Source organism: Hippopotamus amphibius, chromosome 7 (genome assembly GCF_030028045.1).
Source record: "Hippopotamus amphibius kiboko isolate mHipAmp2 chromosome 7, mHipAmp2.hap2, whole genome shotgun sequence".
NCBI lineage: Eukaryota > Metazoa > Chordata > Mammalia > Artiodactyla > Hippopotamidae > Hippopotamus > Hippopotamus amphibius.
Window position 1 is genome coordinate 103,773,283 of NC_080192.1, and position 23,951 is coordinate 103,797,233.

Consider the following 23,951-nt stretch of genomic DNA (forward strand, 5'->3'; position numbering starts at 1 on the left):
TAGCAGATACAAACTATTATATATAAAATAGATAAACAAGGTCCTACTGTATAGCACAGGGAACTATGCTATTCAATATGCTACGGTAAACCATAAAGGAAAAGAATATGAAAAAGAATATCTATATGTATGTATAACTGAATCACTTGGCTGTATACCAGAAATTAACACAACATTTTACATCAACTATACTTCAATTAAAAAAAATAATGGCATAGTCTACAAGTGTCGACAAGGAAAGAGCCTCAAGATACGCACTGATACATAAAACAGGCAAGTTCTCCATTTTGGAAGTGAGGCTGTCTCTGTTTTGTGAGCTGGGCTATAAATTTTATTGTTTCATTTTATTCAGCATTACAAGGTATTTGTAATGAAAGAGGTTCACTATTTGCCTTAATCTGCCATGTTGTAAGAAGCAGAAGTCCCCAGTACACAAATATTTAATAATGGCATTCATTTGTTTGCAGTCTATTCAAACGTCTTTAGTGGAGGAATAAAGGTACGCCTGTGGTCTTACCAGTACTAGATAATAGTGCGCAACTGATATGTTCCCGTGGTAATTCGTTGGGCATGTAAATACTCTTTTGGGCAGCAGAGTAATACTTCACCTACTGCCACTTGTGTGCAGCGTAACACAGCTTATAATAGATACATTTTTGGCACAACAAAGTGTACCAAATAGAGTAACTGGTAGAATTAACTATACCAAACTCAGCCAAAAAGCAAAGCTTGTTAGTGCTAATTTAAGTAAAATAGAAATCAATTTATGAAATATTTTTGTATCCTAGGTACTCATGCCTTTGAATTAAGAGTGTGTGTGTGTGTGTGTGTGTGTCTTGTACTTGGAGAAATGTGTTTAGTTTTCACAGTCTTTTTGGGTTTTTTTTGGCCATGTGGCATGCAGAATCTTCCTCAACCAAGGGATCGAACCTGTGCCCCCTGCAGTGGAAGTGCAGAGTTTTAACCACTGGATCACCAGGGAAGTCCAGTTTTCACACTCTTAATTGTATATAGAAGGGTTCAAAGTTTTAGAATAAGGAGGAAAATTCAAGTATATAGGAGAATGTCATTCCTAAATTGAAATTTTAATTATAGTACTAGTGATGATGTGGTTACATTGATCAGTGATCAGTGATCTCATGCTCAATATCCTTATGAAGTTGCTATTATCCTAATTCTACAGATGACGAAACTGAACTCTAGAGAGGTTAAGTAATTTACCCAAGGCCACACAGCTTATATGTGGTGGAGCCAAAATTCTAACCCTGGTTAGAATGACTAATGACTATCTAACAAGGCCTCTCCTCTAAAAGTTTTACAATAGTTGTTAATTACATCCACTTTTGTGCAAAACAAAGTTGTTATATTTATAAATATTATGACATAGAAATATGTCTCATATCCATCACTCATTAGAGACCACACTTGAATTTTTGATGTACTTTATTATCTTTTTATCATTTTCCCATTTATATAAATTGTAATTTTTGAGGTTATTGATAACAGAAAAAGCAAATATGAGGGTGCGTATGACGATTCTGAAATTTCTCTACACTCCAAGCATTATGTTTTTATCTGAAGAAGGTAATTTATCCTGATTTATCCTGACTTTTTACTGGTGGACTTAAAGGATCACACCTGGTGAGAAAAGCATTTACTGCAGTTATTTGAAAGATGTCTGCAATCTTCTCCCTTCTCTCAGGACTTCTGGGGCAGGCATTGGCAGCCTCTCTGATGTCTGTTTCTGATAAGTGAGTTTTAGTCTCTAACAACTCCTGGGAATTTCGTTGGCAGAGACCGGGTGAGATCATTTTGCTTTCCGCTGAGTTTCCTTTCTCTGTTTTTTTGGACTGTTCTGATGAGCATGACCCTGGAGCATTCAGTAATACCTCTGTTCTCTTAGAAATTGTTGGCCTACTCCCTGGTTTTATCTCTCTCTGCACAAAAACTCCATGTCGCTGGAAAGGAAAACAAAGTTGATGTTAACCAGGGCACATAAGTTGCCGGAAGATGCAGCTGGGACCTCAGTTCATGTATTAGCTCAAGTCCTGGTTGAAGCAGGCACTTATTCCTCTGCCTCTTCACTGGCTGTCACCTTAGTCCAAAACTGAAGACCACAGCATAATAATTACTGATGAACCATTTAAACAAATTATGAACAAAGGTGCATCAGAAAATGAACAGGAAGGATAAAGGGAAAGGCAAAGGAGCAGCATCTCATTATCTCCCATTCTTAATTTTTCTGTCATTTGGATGGTATGAGACTATTCATATCAAATTTCATTTCTTGCTCTGCAGGTTTCTATGGATACGATAGAAACTGCAGTTCGTAGACCTAAGGATTTATGATTGCCTCACAAATGTCGATTAGTTCCAACCACTAATAGTTGTTGTGAAATGGTATTATTAGCTATGGTGAAATATGAAAGCAAACATCTGTAGTTGGGAAAAAATCCAGCAATTGACTATTACATTACTGTTTGAATTTATAAACCTTACATGCATCCCGCTGCCCACACATACATAAACATATCAAAAAATTTATCAGATTGCTTTGATATTACCTTAAGTGAATGGTTTTAATAATCTGAACCAAATTCCACAGACTGTGATCCAAAACTATGACATCATTCTTTAGTTTTGACTATGAAATGTGGTTAAGATTTTATCCTCCTAATACCATTTTTATGTGTTTAAATCAACTTTGAGAAAGATGATTATGATTTGAAAAGGCTTAGAGTTCTACCATAAATCTATCCCATCATAAAGTATTAAAATAATTGATTTTAAATACTGTCTTACCTTTCCCCGGATAGGCTCATTGGGTGTTTTCCTGGCATCATATTGATGTATAAAAGAGATGCGCTCTATAAAATTCTTTTGAAGTTCTGCTGAAGCATCAGGAGAGGCAAGTGGAACTAAGGGGAAAAAAGAGATTTTGTGAAGTCAGGATAAAAGTTAGATTTGTATATGGAAAAGTAATCAGTATTTATAATATTTTTGCTTTATCAAAAATGCTAATGAAACTAAATTCTTTTAAGAATGCAAGGTTACCTAAACACATCTGAGTAATACTATAGGGGCTTCCCTGGTGGTGCAGTGATTAAGAATCTGTCTGCCAATGCAGGGCACATGGGTTTGAGCCCTGGGCTGGGAAGATCCCACATGCCCCAGAGCAACTAAGCCCATGTGCCACAGCTACTGGGCCTGTGCTCTAGAGCCCGCGAGCCACAAGTACTGAGCCCATGTACCACAACTGTTGAAGCCCATGTGCTCTAGAGCCTGTGCTCCACAAGAAGAGAAGCCACTGCAATGAGAAGACTGCACACCACAACAAAGAGTAGCCCCCCACTCACCACAACTAGAGAAAGCCCATGTGCAGCAATGAAGACCCAACGCAGCCAAAAAATATATATAAATAAATCAAAAATTTTTATAAATAAATAAAACTATAATAGATCCATCATTCTTTCTCCATGAAAAGAACCAAATGAAAACAACCAAATTAGCCCCACATGTGGAATTGCTAGTAATTTTAAAAACTAATATTGATGCAATAATGGCTTGTAAAAATCTATAGTTAAATCTGCTTCTTGTACATATACCAACCAAAGTGTTAGGAAAAGCATAAGTACAATTTATTTGTTAACTTATTTTTACTACTGGAAAGGCTTTGAGAAATTGATGTGTAAGTTGCTCCCAGCTAGCACTGACAGATGAACCAGAAGGTGCCAGGGCTGCTGCACTTTGAGTTGAACACATAATTCTTCTCATTTCCTATAGACAGAGGCTCTGAAAATTTGTAAGAGTATTAAACTCTCTAAACATCACTTTTAAATAATCTTTCAATCTGTGTAATAGCTATATAGGGGTCCATTATATTGATTTCTCTGTTCAAAATTTTTAATAATTTTTAAAACTCACTTTACTTTTGCTTTTAGCACACAACGTTATGTAAGGAGTCAGAGTAACACCCAGTTTAGTGACGTAAGATTCTGTCAAGGAAAAAATTAAAAATTTCTCCCTTTTATAGAAAATATATACATAAGATAATATGTACACTTACCCTATCTATGCAATGCTAACAAGAAACTGATAACAGTGGTTGTTGCAGGGGGAGAGAAATAGTTGACTGGAGGACAGAGGTAGAGAAAGGTGGATTCACTTTCGCTCTTTACCCTATTGTACCATTTGAATTTTGTACCATGTGCACTTATTAACTATTAAAAAATAGAATTAATTTTTAAAAACCATGCCTTTAAAATTAAGGACAATATATAAGAAGGAAAAATGTTAGTAAATTCACATTTATTAATCATTCATGAATTCAATTCAATAGTCAGACATTGATATAAATTAATTTTACTAGCAGGAATGATAATTATTCAAATATTTATATATTACATGATGTGAGATGGCAGTCTTTTCCAACCAGCAGGGGAAAATGCTAATTGATAACATTTCCTTGATTTCTAATAGAGATCAGATACTCAAAACTCATCTGCTCCTTAATCATTACCTTTCTTTTAGGATTTGCTAGCACACAAAAGACAGCAGGGGCCAAAAATTTAACAAAAATGTGTGGACAACTACTACACTGAGAAAATCCTAACCATAATTTGTATTTTCCTACCAAATAGGAAAAGACTATCAGTTTTGGGGGTGAATGCCATGGTCCAGCTCACAGAATGTTAATGTTTCCAGAAACAGTCTAACTCTTTGAATAAAATGAAGCAGCTCTAAATTTAGGCATTAATCAGGTGGGGTTAATGCAGTATCCAAAGCATGGGCTTTGGGAAAAGGTAAACATGCTTCCAATTCCAGCTCTACTGCATTTCCTAGCTGTGTCACTTTGGACAAATCACTTAACTTCACTGAGATTCAGTTTCTTCCTCTCTAAAATGGGGATAATTTGCTTTCAGAGCTGTGAAGATTAAACACAACTTTTACAAAGTCTCTAGAATGCTGGGTCGAATTAGAAAGAGACTTCTCCAAGTTAGGCAAGGGGAAAACGGTTTTGTATCCTGACAAAAGGGAAACCATGGCAGAGGAGAAGCATGAATCTGATGAACTATCAAAATGCTGCGAGAAAACCAATGGGTTTAGTAAGCTGGTATGAAGTGTTGGTGGCAGATTGGGCTGGAGGATAGGGAGATCAGATGTAGCCAGTAGAGAACAGGTTGGGAGAGCTTTTAAAATCTGCTCTTAACTTTCCCCCACACTGCCTTCTGAAGATCATTGTTTGCCTCAGGGTAGCAGAAACTGGCAGCAACAGTCTAGCCATCTTTTCTCAATTTAGTAACATCGGAAGAGCACAGAAATCCCTCTAGGGTAAGGAGCTGATGAAAATGGATGCATGCAGCCCCCTTGGGCATTTCCTCCTCCAGCATTCCCCTAGCAACTGTCAGTGCTCCTGAATTAAAAACATCAAAAGATTGACTTCTCTCAGTGATGCCTCTTTTTAGGAGTTTAAAGGGGAAAGGAGTGGAGCCCTGAGTAGAGGATTGGTCTCTAATAAGGACAACAAATGGAGATGGTCAAAGCTGATTTTGTCGGGCCTGACCCTCTCCAGCCTGACTTTCATCTTCTTTCCTTAAATTAATTGAGAGGCACACAAGCCAGACCCCAGTCTTTAGCCTTTGCCCACACAGGGCTGATAATTCCCCTTGGGGAATATGACCTAAGATAAACTAGAGAGACACTGTAAAAGAAAGATAATAAAATTTAAAACATATACTGTGTGAAGCAGAATTATTAGAACCTACGTACCAAGAATAAAATAAGCATAACAAATATCCTCAAAGGTACAGAAGGTATTATTAATATAAAACAAGAATGAGGCCATAAAAAAGAATCATGTAAAATATTAGAAATGAAAAAATATAATAGTTGAAGGAGAAATGATGATATAAAAATAAGATTTATGAACTAGAAAATCAGACTGAGACGCTCTGCCAGAAGGCATCCAGAAAGGATAAAGAAATAAAAATAGAAAAGCTGAGAGACATTGATGGTAGAAAATACCAACACTAGAATTCAGAAAACCTAGAAGAAGAAATAAAGAAAAGGAAATATTTAAAGAAATACGGATGATAAATATTTAAGAATTAAAGAAAGTCCAAAGACCTCAGATTGAAGGGGCTCACAGATTACCAAACAGGTGGCAGAGGCAGAAGTAAGATGAGGCAAGTGAGGCCCATGGGATGCAGAATGTAAGGAGGCACTTGCATGATCCTGGGAGTTAGTGCCATCCTAGACCTCTCACTTGGCTCACTCTCCTCCCAATCCTGCATGGTAGATAAGAAAAAACTCATATCTAAGACACGTTATAGAGGAATTTAAGGTCACTGAGACAAAGAGAAAATTATAAACATTTTCAAAGAAGAGAGGTAGATTGCCTACAAAGGAGTAAGAAGCAGATTTATATCAAATTTGACAACATTGGACACATGATAACATTAATATCTTCTAAAATATTAAAGGGAAAAAACTTTAAGCCTGGAATTTTTATATCCAACCAAACTGTCATTTAACCAAGAAGCTAAAATAAAAAAATATTGAGAAGCAAAGAAGGCCTCAGAATATTTCCCCATAAACAGACAACTTCAAAAGATTTCTAGAGGAAGAACTCAAGAATAGAAATAAATCAAGGAGGGTGCCTAAGGTATATGGAAGAAAAAAACAAAATGTTCTGTTTCCTTAAAAAGACAATGACTAGGGCTTCCTAGGTGGTGCAGTGGTTAAGAATCCGCCTGCCAGTGCAGGGGAACGGTCCCTGCTCCAGGAAGATCCCACATGCCGCGGAGCAACTAAGTCTGTGCGCCACAACTATTGAGCCTGCGCTTTACAGCCTGTGAGCCACAACTATTGAGCCCATGTGCTGCAACTACTGAAGCCCACGGACCTAGAGCCCGTGCTCTGCAACAAGAGAAGCCATAGCAATGAGGAGCCTGCACACCACAATGAAAAGTAACCCCCGCTCACCACAACTAGAGAAATCCCGTGTGCAGCAATGAAGACCCAATGTAGCCAATAAATAAATAAACAAATAAATTAAAAAAAAAAGACAATGACTAAAGAACAGAAAAATAAATATTATACCTATAATAACTCAGAACTAAAATTCTACTGTTTAACATATTAATAGAGATTCTGGTGAATATTATAAAAAATGAAAAAAGTAGTAAAATAATTGCAAGGGAAAAGAAAAAAACTGTCATTATTTGTAGGTAATATAATTACCTGAATAGAAAAACCACTAGAATCAATAAATAATGAGCATAAGTAAGTGTGTAGCAAGGCAAGCAGATAAGTGTACAAAAATCAAAAGCATTTTGCTATAATAAAAATAACCTACTAGAAAACAAAAGGAAAAATAAGATACAGTCCCTGTCAGAATAAAACTACACAGTATAAAGTTTCTAGAAAGTGAGACTTCACAAGACCTCTATAGAGAAAATTTTTTAACTCTCTTAAAGACAAAAATAGAGCTGAATAGACTTTCCATTCCCTTAGATAGGATGGGATAGTATGTTACTGTAAAGGTGACAATTTTTCCTAAGTTAACCTATAATATCAACATAATCCAATCAAAATTCTAGCTGGATATTTTGAGAAATGTCATAAATTCCAAAGTTGAAATGGAAAAATAAACGTCCATGAATAGAGAAGTTAACTGTGAAAAGGAAGAGTAAAGAATGAGGACATTCCCTATTAGATATAAAGACAAGCTAAAAATCTATATAATTGAAACATTTTAGAAATGATCCAAGGACTGAAAATTAACCTAAGGAACATAAAAGAGAGTTCAGAGATAGCGTTATTCATATAGGGAACCCTAACATACAATTAAGGAGGGTCTCCCAAGTTAATGATGAAAGTGTAGATTGTTTAGTAAATAATATCCAGAAAACTTGTTCACTGCATGGAGAAAAATGGAATAGGTTCCCTATTTAATACTGCACATAAAGATGGGCTCTAGAATTAAAGACATAATTATGGAAGGTAAAATGATAAAATCAAGAGAAGAAAATGTAGGAGAATATTTTTGTGACCTAAGGGTAGGAAAACTCATCATAAGCACCCGACGCACAAAGCACAGGTGAAAACCTAATAAACTTGATTATATCAAAATTTATTTCTGTTCTATGAACACCACCATGGGCAAAGTTAACAGAGATAGTAGGTTAGGAAAAAAATATTTGTAACATGAAAACTAAAAGGGACAGGACATCCATGGGAATGGCAGAGTAAAAACCTCCAAAAAACCTGGATTCTCCATAAAAGTGATGAGAACATTGACAAAAATAATCAGAATTGACTTTTTCAGAACTTTGGAAATTAACCAGAGGCTTGCAACAATCTGAGAAGCATTTATTCAGGAAAAATGGCTTAATCTCTGTAATAAAAGAAGGGCTTTAACTGGCCCAGTTTTCACGCCCCCTCTCCCTACCTCAGCATAAGCCTTGGAAACTAACAGCCCTGAATTTATGGTGAAAATCATCAAGAAGCTTAGCAGCCACTGGAAAAAGCCACTGGGTTTGGAACTTCCCACAAACACAAACTCAAAGAATTGTTATTTAAACTGACTGGCAGTTCTTTGGAAACTCCATTCCCAGGGCTTGTCTTTATAGGCATGACCCAACCTCTCTTAGTGTGAATAGCACTTTCCCCAAAGGCATTAGTCAAAAACAATCAAGGGCAATTGTTTAACAAGGCAACTGCCCTTAATGGCAATAATAGTTGGGGCAAATAAGAAGCTGTTGCAAACTAGAAACTTTTATGCTTCCTACCTGCTTAAAATCCAATGCCAGCAATTTTCCACACAGGAACCTATCCTTGGAAGACACAGTTCACATCCACCTACTATAAGGAAAACTTAAAGTATGATGAATTTAAGTTACCAAATTGATGTTTTAGTGAGAAATGCATAGAGCAAAATCTCTATCATCCTTAAAAGCCCTCTGTAATAAGAAAAATACCTAGCCATAAACTAGATTTAATACAAATAATATATTGCATAATTTTTCACATAGGGTAACAAAGATTGGTCACAAGGTAACTTTTTTTTCAAAACAAATACTTAAATACTTTACTAATGTTCAAAACCAGTATTCTACCAACCAACACAGTTCTTCTAAAATAAATGTTTGGTAAGTCTTTTAATTTTGGGAAGGTTTGGGATTAAATGTAGAGATGATAAAGCAAATACAGTTAAATCTATAATTTGTTATATAATATGTCAGAAGAAAATTTGATCTAATAGTTTTCTAGTGTTGACAATTTTGGGGAAATATGATTAAGTTTATAAAAGTATTAAACTGTTTGACATATTTGTATTTACTATATTTATAGGTTTAATTTATTAGACCTACAAGAATTTTTTAATTGTTTGGGAAGGTTTTGACTGTCAAAGTTCTACATTTGCCTTATTAGGTATTTAAAATGTTAAGAGGAAAACAGAATACAATTAAATCAACAACCACAGTTTAAAATATTAATGGAATTTGACTATGTTTGTAAGTCAGTCATTGTTAAGGAGTTCATTTGTTCAATATGAATTAATTAAACATCAAAGAACAAGTGAAACTTATTCTAATATTATACAATATTTAAAAATTAAAGGCTTAAAGAAAGATATTTTAAAATTTATGATATTTAAGCTAGAATATTAATTTAACCAAAAATAACTCTAAATAACTTTCTGTATACAAAGACCCCCTTAGAACATAAAAAATCTTCTACTGAAACAAGTTACCTTCAAAGGATTAACAACTGGACTGCTTGCATATTTGACATAATAACAGAATTCAGATGACAATGGAATAATACCTTCCTAGTGTAAAAGCTAACTATGAATCTAGAATTCCATACCCAGCAGTACTTTCATTCATTAAAGAGTGAGGGCAATTTAAAGACCTTTTCAGACAAAGAAAGGTAAAGAGTTGGCCATTCCTAAACTCTCATGGAAAGAACTATTTAAAGACATTGAAGTCATGTGTTACATTGGTGGCCCCAAAGAATCAGGCCTCCCAGTATTCACATCCTTGTGCAGTCCCCTTGGGAATGTGAGCTGGCCTTGTGATTAGCTTCAACAAATAGGATGTGGCGGAAGCAATACTATGCCAGTTCCAGGCATAAAACTTAATAAAACGTTGCATTCTTGGGAGACCTGAGCTACCATGTAAGAAGTCCATCTACCCTGCTGGAGAAACTACATGCAGAGACCAAATGGAGAAGAAGAGGCCCAATCATTCCAGTGTCCCAGCTGAGTTCAGTCCTCAGACGACCTGCCAACTAAATTCAGCCACTCAAATGCCCACCAGCAAGAGCTACCAAAGAACTGCCCAGCTGAGCCCAGCCCAGACTGCAGAAATCTGAGCAAATAAAATGATTGTTGTTTTAAGCAACTAAATGTTGGAGTGACTTATGCAAATAACAAACAGAAAGACTTCAGAAGGAAGTCAATAAGATCAATTAAAATGAATCTTTTCCATAGTTATCTAGAACTTCCCAGAATCTTGAAAATAATAACTTAAAAAATATCTTCATGGGGGCTAACAAAGGGGCAGGAAAGGTAATCTAAACTATTATAGAAAGAAGTTCCTTACCCAGACATTATACCTGTTAAAAGTAGACATAACTACCATGTTCATTTATGCAAATATATGAGATTTTTAAAGAAGCCCACAGTAGTGAAGATCATCTAAGTGGGAAAACATCAAAGAAGATATTCAAGTTCTTAGTGCTTACTCTACTTAAGAATTCAAATTGGACCCAAAATAATTACTTAAAAGAAGCCTTGTTAGATGAGGCTTACAAAATGTAAGGCAAAGTCTATGAAGAATGTTTGAAATCCACTCTCTGTTTCTTGGAAACTTCTAATTAAAATAGGAATTTTCCAAACAAGGATACACCAAACAAGTTGGTGTCTAGCCATCTATATTTTATCAACAAAACTAGCATTTATTCAAACACACAACTTGCTCCTCATATTGATGGGAATTTAGCAGCTTTTACTTTGAGAAATTTCCTTAAACTTTTCATTTGTATGTGCTTAAAAACATTCATCAGTATTATTTTTCTATTAGAAACCTCATTCTTCTAAGTAGCATTTATTTTCATCTTACATAAAAAGATTAATGTAAAAATAACAGTACAGATTTTCAAAGTACAGTGAAAAAGAAAAACTTGAATACAACTATAGCAAGAAATCATTATGTTATATACCTTGATGCAAAAGAAGCAACACAAACTAAAACCTATTTTAGAAAAATATTTTTAGCCCTGTATCTGAATTCGCAATTTGAAAGAATGTTAAAATATCAAGTATATTGATAAACTGCCAAAGTTTCACTTAAGTATGAAACACCTCCCTTACAAATTAGATCAGCTTTTCCAATTTATAAAGTTTTATTATATAAAACCAAAAGCAAACACTTATTCTTACGGGGGCTCAGCTATGATGGAGCATAGCCATTTGTTGAACTGACCATGGATGGCAGCCAGGAAATTGTGTGGTGGTACAAGACATAAAGGGCACTTTCATTATCAGCACAAGATGACATTGCTGAAATGCCAAAAACCAGGCGTAATTAAGTGGGCTGATGGAACAGAATGACTATGAGATTACTTTTGTTATTAATCCATGTTTATATATACATTTTCTGTCTGTATGCATGTATGCACACACACACATAAAATCTGGCATATACAGACTAGTTTATACACATATTTTAAAATGTTACATAAAATATTTTCTTTTAAAAATCGTTCTCATCTAGTGTCCAAACACCATCTAAAATATGAATAAGGACTTTCCTGGTGGTCCAGTGGTTAAGACGCCACGCTCCCAATGCAGGGGGCGTGGGTTCGTTCCTTGGTTGGGGAACTAAGATCCCGTGTGCCACGTGGCATGGCCTAAAAAGTAAATTTTAAAAAATTTAAAAAAATAAAACAAAATATGAATAAATTGCAGGTTTTTTATTGTGGTGTGTATATTAGTTTAAATTACATTATGACTAAATAATCTGTTGAATAATATGTAATTATCATTAAACTGATCAATAAATGTATGTTGAGTCTGGGGATAGTGGTAGGACCTGGAATATAATAATGATTTTGGCAATGAGAAATACTAATATAAAGAACAGAGACAGAGAAAGAGAGCTAGAGAGGAAGAAGATAGTACAATGATAGTAAAGAAATTAAAAGGGCTTAAAGCCTTAAGGAAAAAAGAGAACTAAATGTGAGCAAAGATATTAACAAATCTGGAAGCTGGAAAGCAGATGGATAATTGGCAATTGAGTTGAGCAGAGCCCATAAAACTGGAAGCTAAGTGCTTGTGGAGGAGAAGGTGGGGTGAAAATCAAGCCAATTCATGCCACAGTATTCCAGTGAGGCTCGGGAGTTGGAGGCATCAGACACTTCTGAGGCAGGGAGCATGGGAAGGGGTACAAGTTGAAGCTGTAAACGAAGATTGTTTGAGAGACTCACAGATTTTCTGTCCCCTACTCCAGGCAGAGACTTGGAGGATTCCTCTGTGGGAAAACTGACAGACTTACAGGCACTGATTATGGTTGTTCCCTTATGAAATGGCCGGGCCCTGCCTGATCATCCTAGAACAAAGCCAACCTCTCTGTCTCATCTTCCACCACATCCCTCATTAAACTAGGGAAGAAAAAGCTGCTCCTTATGAGAAAGTACTGGGACCTGACTGGTTAGTTAACAAAAAAGTCAGTTAAGGAAAATTATGTAAACCATACTTAGATACCTTGTTTTAACCAGTTGATTCACCAAAATTTTATAGAAGTGCAAAGGCATTTTCTTTGAGGAAGTGTCTGTTGGTTGGAATTCCACTTTGTATTTCTTGCACAAACCACACTCCTAATGCATCCTTTTCATTTTCTGTTTCTTTAACACAGAATGGAAACTTAAGGATGCATTTGAAGGAAAATGAGTACAGCATCCTTCAAGATTTAAAAAATTTGCTCTAGCTCTTCTTTTATATTTTACCCACACTTAATTAGCATGTTTTAAGTTAGTGATTAACCTTTTGAGCAAGTCTTTCTAAAGCATTCAACTTTGAATGTTTTATAGAAACAACTACTTTTCTTCTTACTCAGATTTTAATTTGTAATATGTAATTAATTTATAGAAATACAATAACAAGCACAAAGGCATAAATTGGTTCTGAAACAAGCATGACTTTTCAAAGAGTATTCTTTGCCTCCTTGGTCTGAGTTATGTGTCCATTTCTCTAAGTCCCCACACCAAGATATCAGGAGCAATAGGAGACAAAGTAGGTAGATCTGGCAGGTCAAATAGGACCACTTAGGCCACAGCAAAGAATTTGAAATTTATTCTACAAACAATGAGAACTAACTAGAGGCTCTAAAGGGGAAGAGTGATGTCATTTATGTTTTTAAAATATCCTTATGATGATGGCGTGGAAAACATTATGGAGGAGAAAGAAAGGAAGCAGGGTAGTAATGGATGCACAACCTTGGTAAGATAATTTGGAATATATTTTGGAGATAGAGGTGTCAAGATGCATTGGATGTAGAGGGTAGGGAGTTTTAGAATGACTTCTAGGTTATCAAAACTTGGGCATCTGGGGGAATAGAAATGACATTAATTGAGATGGGGGATAGGTTTGAATGGGGGAAATGAAATGTTCTATTCTAGCCATGTTAAGTTTGAAAGGGAGACTAGTTATCCAAGAAGGGATGTTAAATTGTTGGTTGGATATGCAGGCTTGAAGCTCAGGGAAGAAGCCACAGCTGAAGAGAGAAATTGGTACTCGTATTAGTTCCTTTGAACTCAGGCTTAATCTTCTATTCCATGTTTCATCTATTTTGGGTAGTATCTCTCTCTCTTTTTTTTTTTTAACAAATAACTTTTTTAAATTAATTAATTAATTTTATTTATTTATTGGCTGTGTTGGGTCTTCATTGCTGCAACGGGCTTTCTCTAGCTGCTGAGAGCGGGGGCTACTCTTCATTGTGGTGCACAGGCTTCTCATTGTAGTGGCTTCTGTAGTTGTGGAGCACGGGCTCTAGGCATGTAGGCTTCAATAGTTGTGGCACACGGGCTCAATAGTTGTGGCTCACGGGCTCTAGAGCACAGGCTCAATAGTTGTGGTGCATGGGCTTAGTTGCTCCGTGGCATGTGGAATTTTCCCAGAGCAGGGCTCGAACCCGTGTCCCCTGCATTGGCAGGCAGATTCTTAACCACTGTACCATCTAGGAAGTCCTGAGTAGTATCTCTTGAGGATTCATATGTTAAATAGTGATATTAGTACGCTTCTCCTCTTCTACCTCCCATTTTCTGTCAACTGTATATTTATTTTTCTTGTTAAGGCTGATAACATAATTCTGCTCTGTAACTATATTTAGATTTTCCATATTGTGTCCATAGAATGATGCTAAAATTTGAAAACTACTAAATGGCATTCACAATATAATTACATGGATTTTGTTCACTTAAGGGCCAAAAAGGTTTTAACCTCTTTTCTAGGTTAAAAATGATTTCCCCTGAGAACTTTGAAGACATTAACTCCATTGTGCTCTTCCATCAGTGTTGCTTGATTCCATATTCTTATTCCTTAGGTGGTGACTTAGTTTTCTTTCAGTGGAAACCTTTAGAATCTTATCTTTATAATCGTTGTTTTGCAATTTCATAATGATGTTGAGATGTGTATCTTTTTTCCCCTTCATACCTCGAAGCACTCAGTGGACCCTTTCAATGGCTCTCTTTTATGTTGGGAAATTTTCTTCTTATTACTATTCTAGAGGCTGTGTAGAATACTGGTTATTTTTACAGGTTCTAGAGTCAGACTGAGTTTAAACACCAATTATTTGCTGTGTAGCCTTGGCTAAATTATTTAAATTCTGTGCTTGCTTTCTTACTTGAAAAATGAGAGCATTAATACTATTACTATATTTCACAGCATTGGTGTGAGAACTCAATGAGTAAATACTTAGAAAGTTCCGTAAAGTACCTGGCAAATAGATATGCTTAATAAATGTTATGTGTGGATAATTATCTTGTCTTCATTTTTACTCTCTTCTGGAGCTCCAAAAAAGTTGGACCTGCAAGATTGAGTCTCCATTTTGCTTTTATTCTCTCACATTTTCTAAGGTTTTTGTTGTTGTTGTTGTTCTATGCTTTGTGATATTTCCTTGACTTTATCCTCCAAAACTAAAAAAATACATAGTTTGGCATAATTCTAATCTTTGGTTGTCCATTCATAAATTGAGAATAGGATAGGAGACCAGTTTGAAATACTAAAGGTGACTAGTGTGGTAGTTGACATCTAGCTGAGACATTGGGCTCTAGCAGTCTTAATGTTGGGAGAGGGTAGAGTGCTCATGACTGCAGCAGTTATTTAAGAGAAAGACTTTCAAGTAACTCTGATTCTCCCCTCCCCCCTTTCTGTTATGCTTTGTCTGCTGACTGAGCCTTCAGATCCTTTTGTTTGTTTGTTTTTTCAGGCAGGTTGGCTCTTCTTTGCTCCATCTCCTTCTATATATTCTAGGCTATTGCTTCTTCGCTCCCTTTTATCCATCAATAGTCTTCCATTCTTTCTCGCATTCCAGAAAGCTCTTCCTTCCATTCTTTTCACTTTTTTTTTATTGGAATATAATTGCTTTACACTCTTGTACCAGTTTTTGAGGTACACCAAGGTCAATCAGCTGTATTTATACACATATCCCCATATTCCTTCCCTCCCTCAACTCCCCCCCACCCTCTCCATCCCAGTCCTCTAAGGCATCATCCATCCTCGAGTTGAACTCCCTTTGTTATACAATAACTTCCCACTGGCTATCTATTTTACAGTTGGTAGTATATATATGTCTATGCTACTCTCTCACTTCGTTCCAGCTTCCCCTTCACCCCCTGCCCCACCAAACCTCAAGTTCTCCAGTCCATTCTCTGCATCTGCATCCTTATTCTTGTCACTGAGTTCATCAGTACCATTTTTAGATTCCATATATATGAGTTAGCATACAATATTTGTCTTTCTCTTTCTGACTTACTTCACTCTGTATGACAGACTCTAGGTCTATCCACCTCATTACATATAGCTCCATCTCATTCCTTTTTATAGCTGAGTAATATTCCATTGTATATATATGCTACATCTTCTTTATCCATTCATTTGTTGATGGGCATTTAGGTTGCTTCCATGTCCTGGCTATTGTAAATAGTGCTGCAATAAACATTATGGCACATGTTTCTTTTGGGATTATGGTTTTCTCTGGGTATATGCCCAGGAGTGGGATTACTGGATCATATGGTAGTTCTATTTGTAGTTTTTTAAGGAACCTCCAAACTGTTTTTCCATAGTGGCTGTACCAACTTACATTCCCACCAACGATGCAGGAGAGTTTCCTTTTCTCCACACCGTCTCCAACATTTGTTGTTTCTAGATTTTGTGATGATGGCCATTCTGATTGGTGTGAGGTGATACCTCATTGTGGCTTTGATTTGCATTTCTCTGATGATTAGTGATGTTGAGCATCTTTTCATGTGTGTGTTGGCCATCTGTATGTCTTCTTTGGAGAAATGTCTATTTAGGTCTTCTGCTCATTTGTGGATTGGGTTATTTGCTTTTTTGGTATTCAGCTGCATGAGCTGCTTGTATATTTTGGAGGTTAATCCTTTGTCCGTTGTTTCGTTGGCAACTATTTTTTCCCATTCTGGGGGTTGCCCTCTCGTCTTGTTTATGGTTTCTTTTGCTGTGCAAAAGCTTTTAAGTTTCATGAGGTCCCATTTGTTTATTCTTGATTTTATGTCCATGATTCTAGGAGGTGGGTCAAAAAGGATCTTGCTTTGATGGATGTCATAGAGTGTTCTGCCTCTGTTTTCCTCTAGAAGTTTTAGAGTGTCTGGCCTTACATGTAGGTCTTTAATCCATTTGAGTTTATTTTTGTGGATGGTGTTAGGAAGTGTTCTAATTTCATTCTTTTACATGTAGCTGTCCAGTTTTCCCAGCACCACTTATTGAAGAGGCTGTCTTTTTTCCATTGTATATTCTTGCCTCTTTTGTCAAAGATAAGGTGCCCATATGTGTTTGGGCTTACCTCTGAGTTCTCTATTCTGTTCCATTGGTCTTCCTTTCTATTTTTGTGCCAGTACCATACTGTCTTGATCACTATGGCCTTGTAGTATAGTTTGAAGTCAGGAAGCCTGATTCCACCAACTCCATTTTTCCTTCTCAAGATTGCTTTGGCTATTCGGGGTCTTTTGCGTTTCCATATAAATCGTAAGATTTCTTGCTCTAGTTTTGTGAAAAATACCATTGGTAATTTGATCGCGATTGCATTGAATCTGTAAATTGCTTTGGGTAGTACAGTCATTTTCACTATGTTGATTCTTCCAATCCAAGAACATGGTACGTCCCTCCATCTGTTTGTGTCGCCTTTGATTTCTTTCATCACTGTCTTAAATCTTTTCACTTTTATTGGTCCTTATGGGTTGATTGCTTTGCTATTGTTTAATAGGGTCTTGGGAAGCAGGAGATTTAGATGTTTGTGTTCAGTCTACCATCTTGAATGAGAAGTGGAAACTTTATTATGTTTCTAAAAGAGATGCCATTGTTATAGAATACCTAATAGTTGGCCCTCCCTATTAACTACCACCCTTGAGGTGGAAATCATGTTAAATATGACCATTTTCTAATGTCGTGACCTTCAATCTAGCTGTCCTTTGCATTCTTAACTAGACTGGCCAATCACAAAGGCCAGAAGGCTAAAACTGAGGGACTGTTGACCTCTAAAAGTAATCCTTCACTGCCTACTGTCCTGTTCAGAAAATTTGATGTTTATCTTGTGAACTTTTGTATGGGGTGAGAACAGAGGGGGTGTTCAATAAATACATTTTTGTTTGGACTTGATCCTGCACTTCTTTAAGCCTTGCTAAAAACCCTACTCCCGTGGTAGAGATGAATAGGACTGGGTTAAGAAACAGATACAACTTGAATAAATAAGAAAGACTTAGATTATTATAATGACATTGTCAGGTAAAACAAATTTTAGATCTCAAAATGTATGAGTTGTGTATAGAGCAGTATTTCCTAAATTATGTTTTGTGAGATACCAGTCATGTGAGATGATCTTCTGAAAAAGGGTGAAGTTGTCAATATTGGGGAAACATAGAATTCTTTATTCCTCTTCTTGGAAATTCATTATGCTTATGCTTAGAATAAGGGTTTTAAGAGTTCTGCAGAAAGAAAAAAACTGTTCAACTTTATAAATTCAGTTTTCCTATTTCTTTTTTCTTTTTTTTGAGCAGTATCTATACACATCATAAAAACTAGTGTCCCTCAATGTGCACTTTGAGAAATACTGCCTGATACTGTTGCCTCCTATTTTAACAGTTATAATTTTTAAAGTTTGCTGGCAATAATGAGCAGAATGCCACTAAATTTCTGACTTGGAGGCTGGTGTTATCAATGATCATTATAATTTTTATTATGTTATATTAAACATGTTTGGAGTTAAGTTGTCCAGGAGGAAGGGATACGGAACAAACTTGTCAAGGGCTGCACTTGCTGCATGTATATTTTCAACTCCTGTAGAAGATTAATTTTCCAAGGAGGTGCAAGCACATCTAATACATCTTAATTTGATAGCAGTAACCTGAGACAATGGAGAACTGCTAACCTTACCTATTCCATAAGAAGGCTTTTGCAACTTGCTGTATTTGACTGGAGAAACCAATGGACATGTTGGTGTTTTAAAGTCACTCCTCTGGGTGCTCTTAGTGTCATAAGGTGGTTGAAAGGGATTTTCCAATCCTTTACTATGTGACCACCAGTCACCCTTCATGGAAAAAAAAGTGGAAACACAAAATTGGATACTGTAGGACATTTTCATGTGCTATTTGTTCAGTAATTTGATTCAACAAGTTATTGGATTTTCTAGTACTAAAATAGAGTTCTGAAATCTAGGAATAAACATATTTTCACAAAGACTGTCTTTCTTAAGAGGAACCTAAAAATATATTATCATATAATTGTAGCTAAAATATAGCTGCTAAGTTCTTAAACTACCTTCTATCAACATGGAGTGGTAAAAATCATCAAAAGAGTTACGTTTCTATGTTTTGTGCTACAATTTTTACATATATGTACACATGTATGCATATGTATATAGTAGACATGATTTAATCTAGAACTTATGTTCTATACTTTTCATTATGGCAATATAAATAATTTATTATCACCTAGGATGGTGGTTTTCGAAGTTTTTAGTCCATGATCCGCACCAGGAAATAAATTTTAGGTCACACAACAGCACCCACTGCATACATATACACAAAACAATACTTATTCTCACTACATGCAGTGCACTTGGCTATTTTTCTATTATATTATATTAGTTTTCTATTTCATTTCATAATGCTAGTTGCAGTCCACATTGATTTATAACTCACTAATGACTCGGTTTGAAAGACTTTGTTCTAAGCAGAAATATCTCCAATGTTACTGAATTTTTGACAATAAAACTTGACCTGAGTATGAAGGAAATGAAGATCTCTTAGAAGGTGAGAAAGCAGTGAGGTGAATTGTTACTCAACTTAGTACTGACTAAGAAAATTTGTTTAATCTGGTTGATCAGGTAGAAGAGAATCTTGGGAAAAGGGAATTGTGACACCTCAGAGTTCTTGGATATTAGTGAATGAAAGTAATCTTGCGTATATTCAAATACCTACTTGGGGCTTTAAGGGAAGAGGGAAGCCTTTTAAAGAATCAACTATGATTGCACAGTCAGAGACTTTAAAATATGATTTAAGGGGGATAAATATGAAATTCTAATAAGTTAAATTCTAAAAATGCAATTGAAGCTACACTGATAAAGAAGAAGGAGGTATCTAAAGAAACCTGTGTGGCTACATAGGGAGTTAGCTTTCAAATGAGCTTAGTTTCCAAAGAGATAGGTATGTATAAAAAAGGTGCACAATATCAGATTCAAAGAAAAAATACTTTAATGGAGTCAACTTGTCAGCAGATTGTCAAGAAGCTTAGATAGAAGAAATTAATGAAATATACCAAAGGAAGGAAAAATAGGGTATTCTGGGGAAAAAAATTCTGTGGTAGCAAGAAATCAAGAAAAGTCTTAGAATTTGGAGATGAGTACCCTGTTTGGAGCTGAAAGTCAGAACCATTCAACTTTAGGTTCTTCATTAAGGGAAACTGTCTTCAAACTGAAAAAGATGGGATGGACATGGACCAAAGAGGGCACCAAGCCCTGAACAGTGGAAGACAGAGTTAGACCTCAATTTGCAACTGGAAATGAGGGCCAGTTTCTAGGCCAACAGCAACCTGTAACCAGGGGTAAAAATGAATAAGTTTGCAGAAATCAAAGAAATGTAGGAACTGGCAAATTTTGGAGAGTAGCAAAGATTGGCTAAAGCCTCATTTTTCAGAATGGACTGGAAGTTGAATTGCAAAAAAGACTGTTTGATGTAGATCCTAGGATTTCTAGAACAGATCACTACACAGATGGTGTCTTCTCACTCTCCGGCTCAAAATAGTCACGTCTTACTGTTGTCAGAGTGCCTGCTTCTTGGAGCTCTTCTCTACTCTGTGATTACGATGGTACTTATCATGCCCCAAGGTCTAGGCCTTTTCTCACGTATCCTCACCACAATTCTATGAGATGGGTACACCCGCTATACAGATGAGAAACCTTCCCCAAGGTACATCATTCACAGGTAGCAGAGCTGTGCCAATTCTGTCCCCCATCTATCTGTGCATGCCTCTAGTGTCTGTGCTACATTGCTATAGCAAATCTGCTGTGGAAGGTAGAGCCAGATAAGCACAAATTTATTTATATTATTTCAAAAATAAAAACGAAGAGGCTCTAAGTAAATATCCTGAGAAAGATCCTCTACGGTAAGGTTTTAAGGTATACTCTTTATATCTTCTTTTGTTGATCAGAAACTTATTTTGCTAACATCTAAGTTACTGGAGAAGTGACTCTGGAATAAGTGAACCGCTCTGTCTGGCAGACTTCAGTTTTTTTTCTTAAACAAGAGTGTAGTACCAAAGCTACCCTTAAAACAGAGATGATTCACCTTTCAAGAAGACTTGAATTTAGAATTTTACCAAAACGGTCTCTTTGGTTTCACAAATACGTGTAAAGGAAATAATGAGCCATTTTTCCTGAAGTGTGATTGATGACTTTAAGCCCCTTACAGTTGGTGAGTGTTCTGATTAGTGTTGTCAATTGGATGAAACTTCATTTCAGGAGAATGAAATCCTACAGTCCAGAAACTGTTGTTTTAATCTTTTCTATTTCTGGACAGTCTGCCCTGTGCCTGAAAAGCCTGGTTCCTTCCTGGAAGGGTGAGAATGTGCATGCACCCACGCACATGTGCATGCCTTTTTGGTCCAAGCATTTGCTCAGAGATTATAACATTAAAGGTAAAGGCAGAGGCTTATCTTCAGTAAGTGGTGCTGGGAACATTGGACAGCTACATGTAAAAGAATGAAATTAGAACACTTCCTAACACCATCCACAAAAATAAACTCAAATGGATTAAAGACCTACATGTAAGGCCAGACACTCTAAAACTCCTAGAGGAAAACAGAGGCAGAACACTCTATGACATCCATCAAAGCAAGATCCTTTTTGACCCACCTCCTAGAATCATGGAAATAAAATCAAGAATAAACAAATGGGACCTCATGAAACTTAAAAGCTTTTGCACAGCAAAAGAAACCATAAACAAGACGAGAGGGCAACCCCCAGAATGGGAAAAAATAGTTGCCAACGAAACAACGGACAAAGGATTAACCTCCAAAATATACAAGCAGCTCATGCAGCTGAATACCAAAAAAGCAAATAACCCAATCCACAAATGGGCAGAAGACCTAAATAGACATTTCTCCAAAGAAGACATACAGATGGCCAACACACACATGAAAAGATGCTCAACATCACTAATCATCAGAGAAATGCAAATCAAAGCCACAATGAGGTATCACCTCACACCAATCAGAATGGCCATCATCACAAAATCTAGAAACAACAAATGTTGGAGACGGTGTGGAGAAAAGGAAACTCTCCTGCATCGTTGGTGGGAATGTAAGTTGGTACAGCCACTATGGAAAAACAGTTTGGAGGTTCCTTAAAAAACTACACATAGAACTACCATATGATCCAGTAATCCCACTCCTGGGCATATACCCAGAGAAAACCATAATCCCAAAAGAAACATGTGCCATAATGTTTATTGCAGCACTATTTACAATAGCCAGGACATGGAAGCAACCTAAATGCCCATCAACAAATGAATGGATAAAGAAGATGTAGCATATATATACAATGGAATATTACTCAGCTATAAAAAGGAATGAGATGGAGCTATATGTAATGAGGTGGATAGACCTAGAGTCTGTCATACAGAGTGAAGTAAGTCAGAAAGAGAAAGACAAATATTGTATGCTAACTCATATATATGGAATCTAAAAATGGTACTGATGAACTCTGACAAGACAAGAACAAGGACGCAGATGCAGATAATGGACTGGAGAACTTGAGGTTTGGGGGGGGCGGGGGGTGAAGGGGAAGCTGAGACGAAGTGAGAGAGTAGCATAGACATATATATACTACCAACTGTAAAATAGATAGCCAGTGGGAAGTTGCTGTATAACAAAGGGAGTTCAACTCGAGGATGGATGATGCCTTAGAGGACTGGGACGGGGAGGGTGGAGGGGAGTCGAGGGAGGGAGGGAATATGGGGATATGTGTATAAATACAGCTGATTGACTTTGGTGTACCTCAAAAACTGGTACAAGAGTGTAAAGCAATTATATTCCAATAAAAAATAAATAAATAAAGGCAGAGGCTTATTTTTTCCCTTCACCTCTCACCAAAGGGAAAGACTAAGAATAAAAGTTTATCGCTCTGTGTACCATCACTTACATTGGATTGTGAGGGGTTGATGTGGAGTTATTTATGATTTAATAAGCCAAAATGTGAAAGGTCCTCTATGTGACTGCTTTCTCTAGGTTTTGGGGGTCAGACCACATCTTGCAGATTGTAGAGGGGGTTTGGCCTAAAGAGAGAGTTGTTCCCCAAACTTCGGACCCAGAGAGAGGATGAAGTCCTCCCTTCCAGCCCAAAGCCTGTCTCTTTTCCTGCCCCAGGATGACTGTCACTGGGGCTCCATGGTAGGGAGGTGCCTGATGACAAAGCTCTGTATAACCCTGGCTACTGGAAGGCCTAAGAGCCATTGTGCTGTGGGCCCCTTAGCCACATTTGGAAACCACCGTGGGGCACTCTCTATGCTATACTCCTATCAGCCCTATGCCTTCAGAAATGCATTAGTAAACATTACTTACTTCCATTCTATGGGAAACTAAGGGAGAATCCTAGGGGAAATGTAATGAAAGCAAGTGGGGGTATCCTGGAGAAACCAGTGGAGAGAATGTAAGAGGTGGTATGCCAAGCTCTATAGCAGCCTGGCCAAGATGGCTGGTGGTGGTGGTGGTGGTGGTGATCTGTGGAACATAAAATTATACTTTATGGATTCCTAAGGAAATGTGGACTTTTGATAACACCTTACACATAGATAATCATATTTCTTTTAGTAGAGCTGAGTGGCTTTAAAAAATTTGTTGTGTTATAGCAAACACTAAAGTTACACTGTATCTACATTCCTCTCTATTTTGTTGTGGACCAAAAAGAATGCTGAAAAATACATCTTTTAAAGCAATTCATAATGTCCCCTCAGTTGTGTTCTGTGGAACACTCGTTCTGCAGCATATTAATAGGTGTTATATAAAAGAGGTTTACATAGTTAAATAAATTTGACAAATACTGAGATAAGCAAGTTAAACAACTTTACCACAGGATTTCTCAAGAACCTTTATCCACTAATGTGAACTGTAAAGCTCTGAGAAGGGTGAATAAAAATACAGATTTTCCAAAACATAT

The 23,951-nt window shown here is 36.6% G+C and overlaps 1 protein-coding gene across 1 annotated transcript in view; it reads right to left on the reverse strand.

Annotated features, from left to right (window-relative positions):
- Positions 1 to 1,544: 1,544 nt before the first annotated feature.
- The window catches only part of C7H2orf73 (chromosome 7 C2orf73 homolog), a 29,112-nt gene continuing 6,705 nt past the window's right edge, over positions 1,545 to 23,951 (reverse strand). The window contains exons 3-5 of the mRNA XM_057743257.1: positions 18,674 to 18,827; positions 2,803 to 2,918; positions 1,545 to 1,958 (exon numbers count right to left, since the gene is read on the reverse strand). Coding sequence (XP_057599240.1) covers positions 1,590 to 1,958; positions 2,803 to 2,918; positions 18,674 to 18,827 — 639 coding nt within the window. The 3' untranslated portion in view covers positions 1,545 to 1,589. The remainder of the gene's footprint in view (positions 1,959 to 2,802; positions 2,919 to 18,673; positions 18,828 to 23,951) is intronic.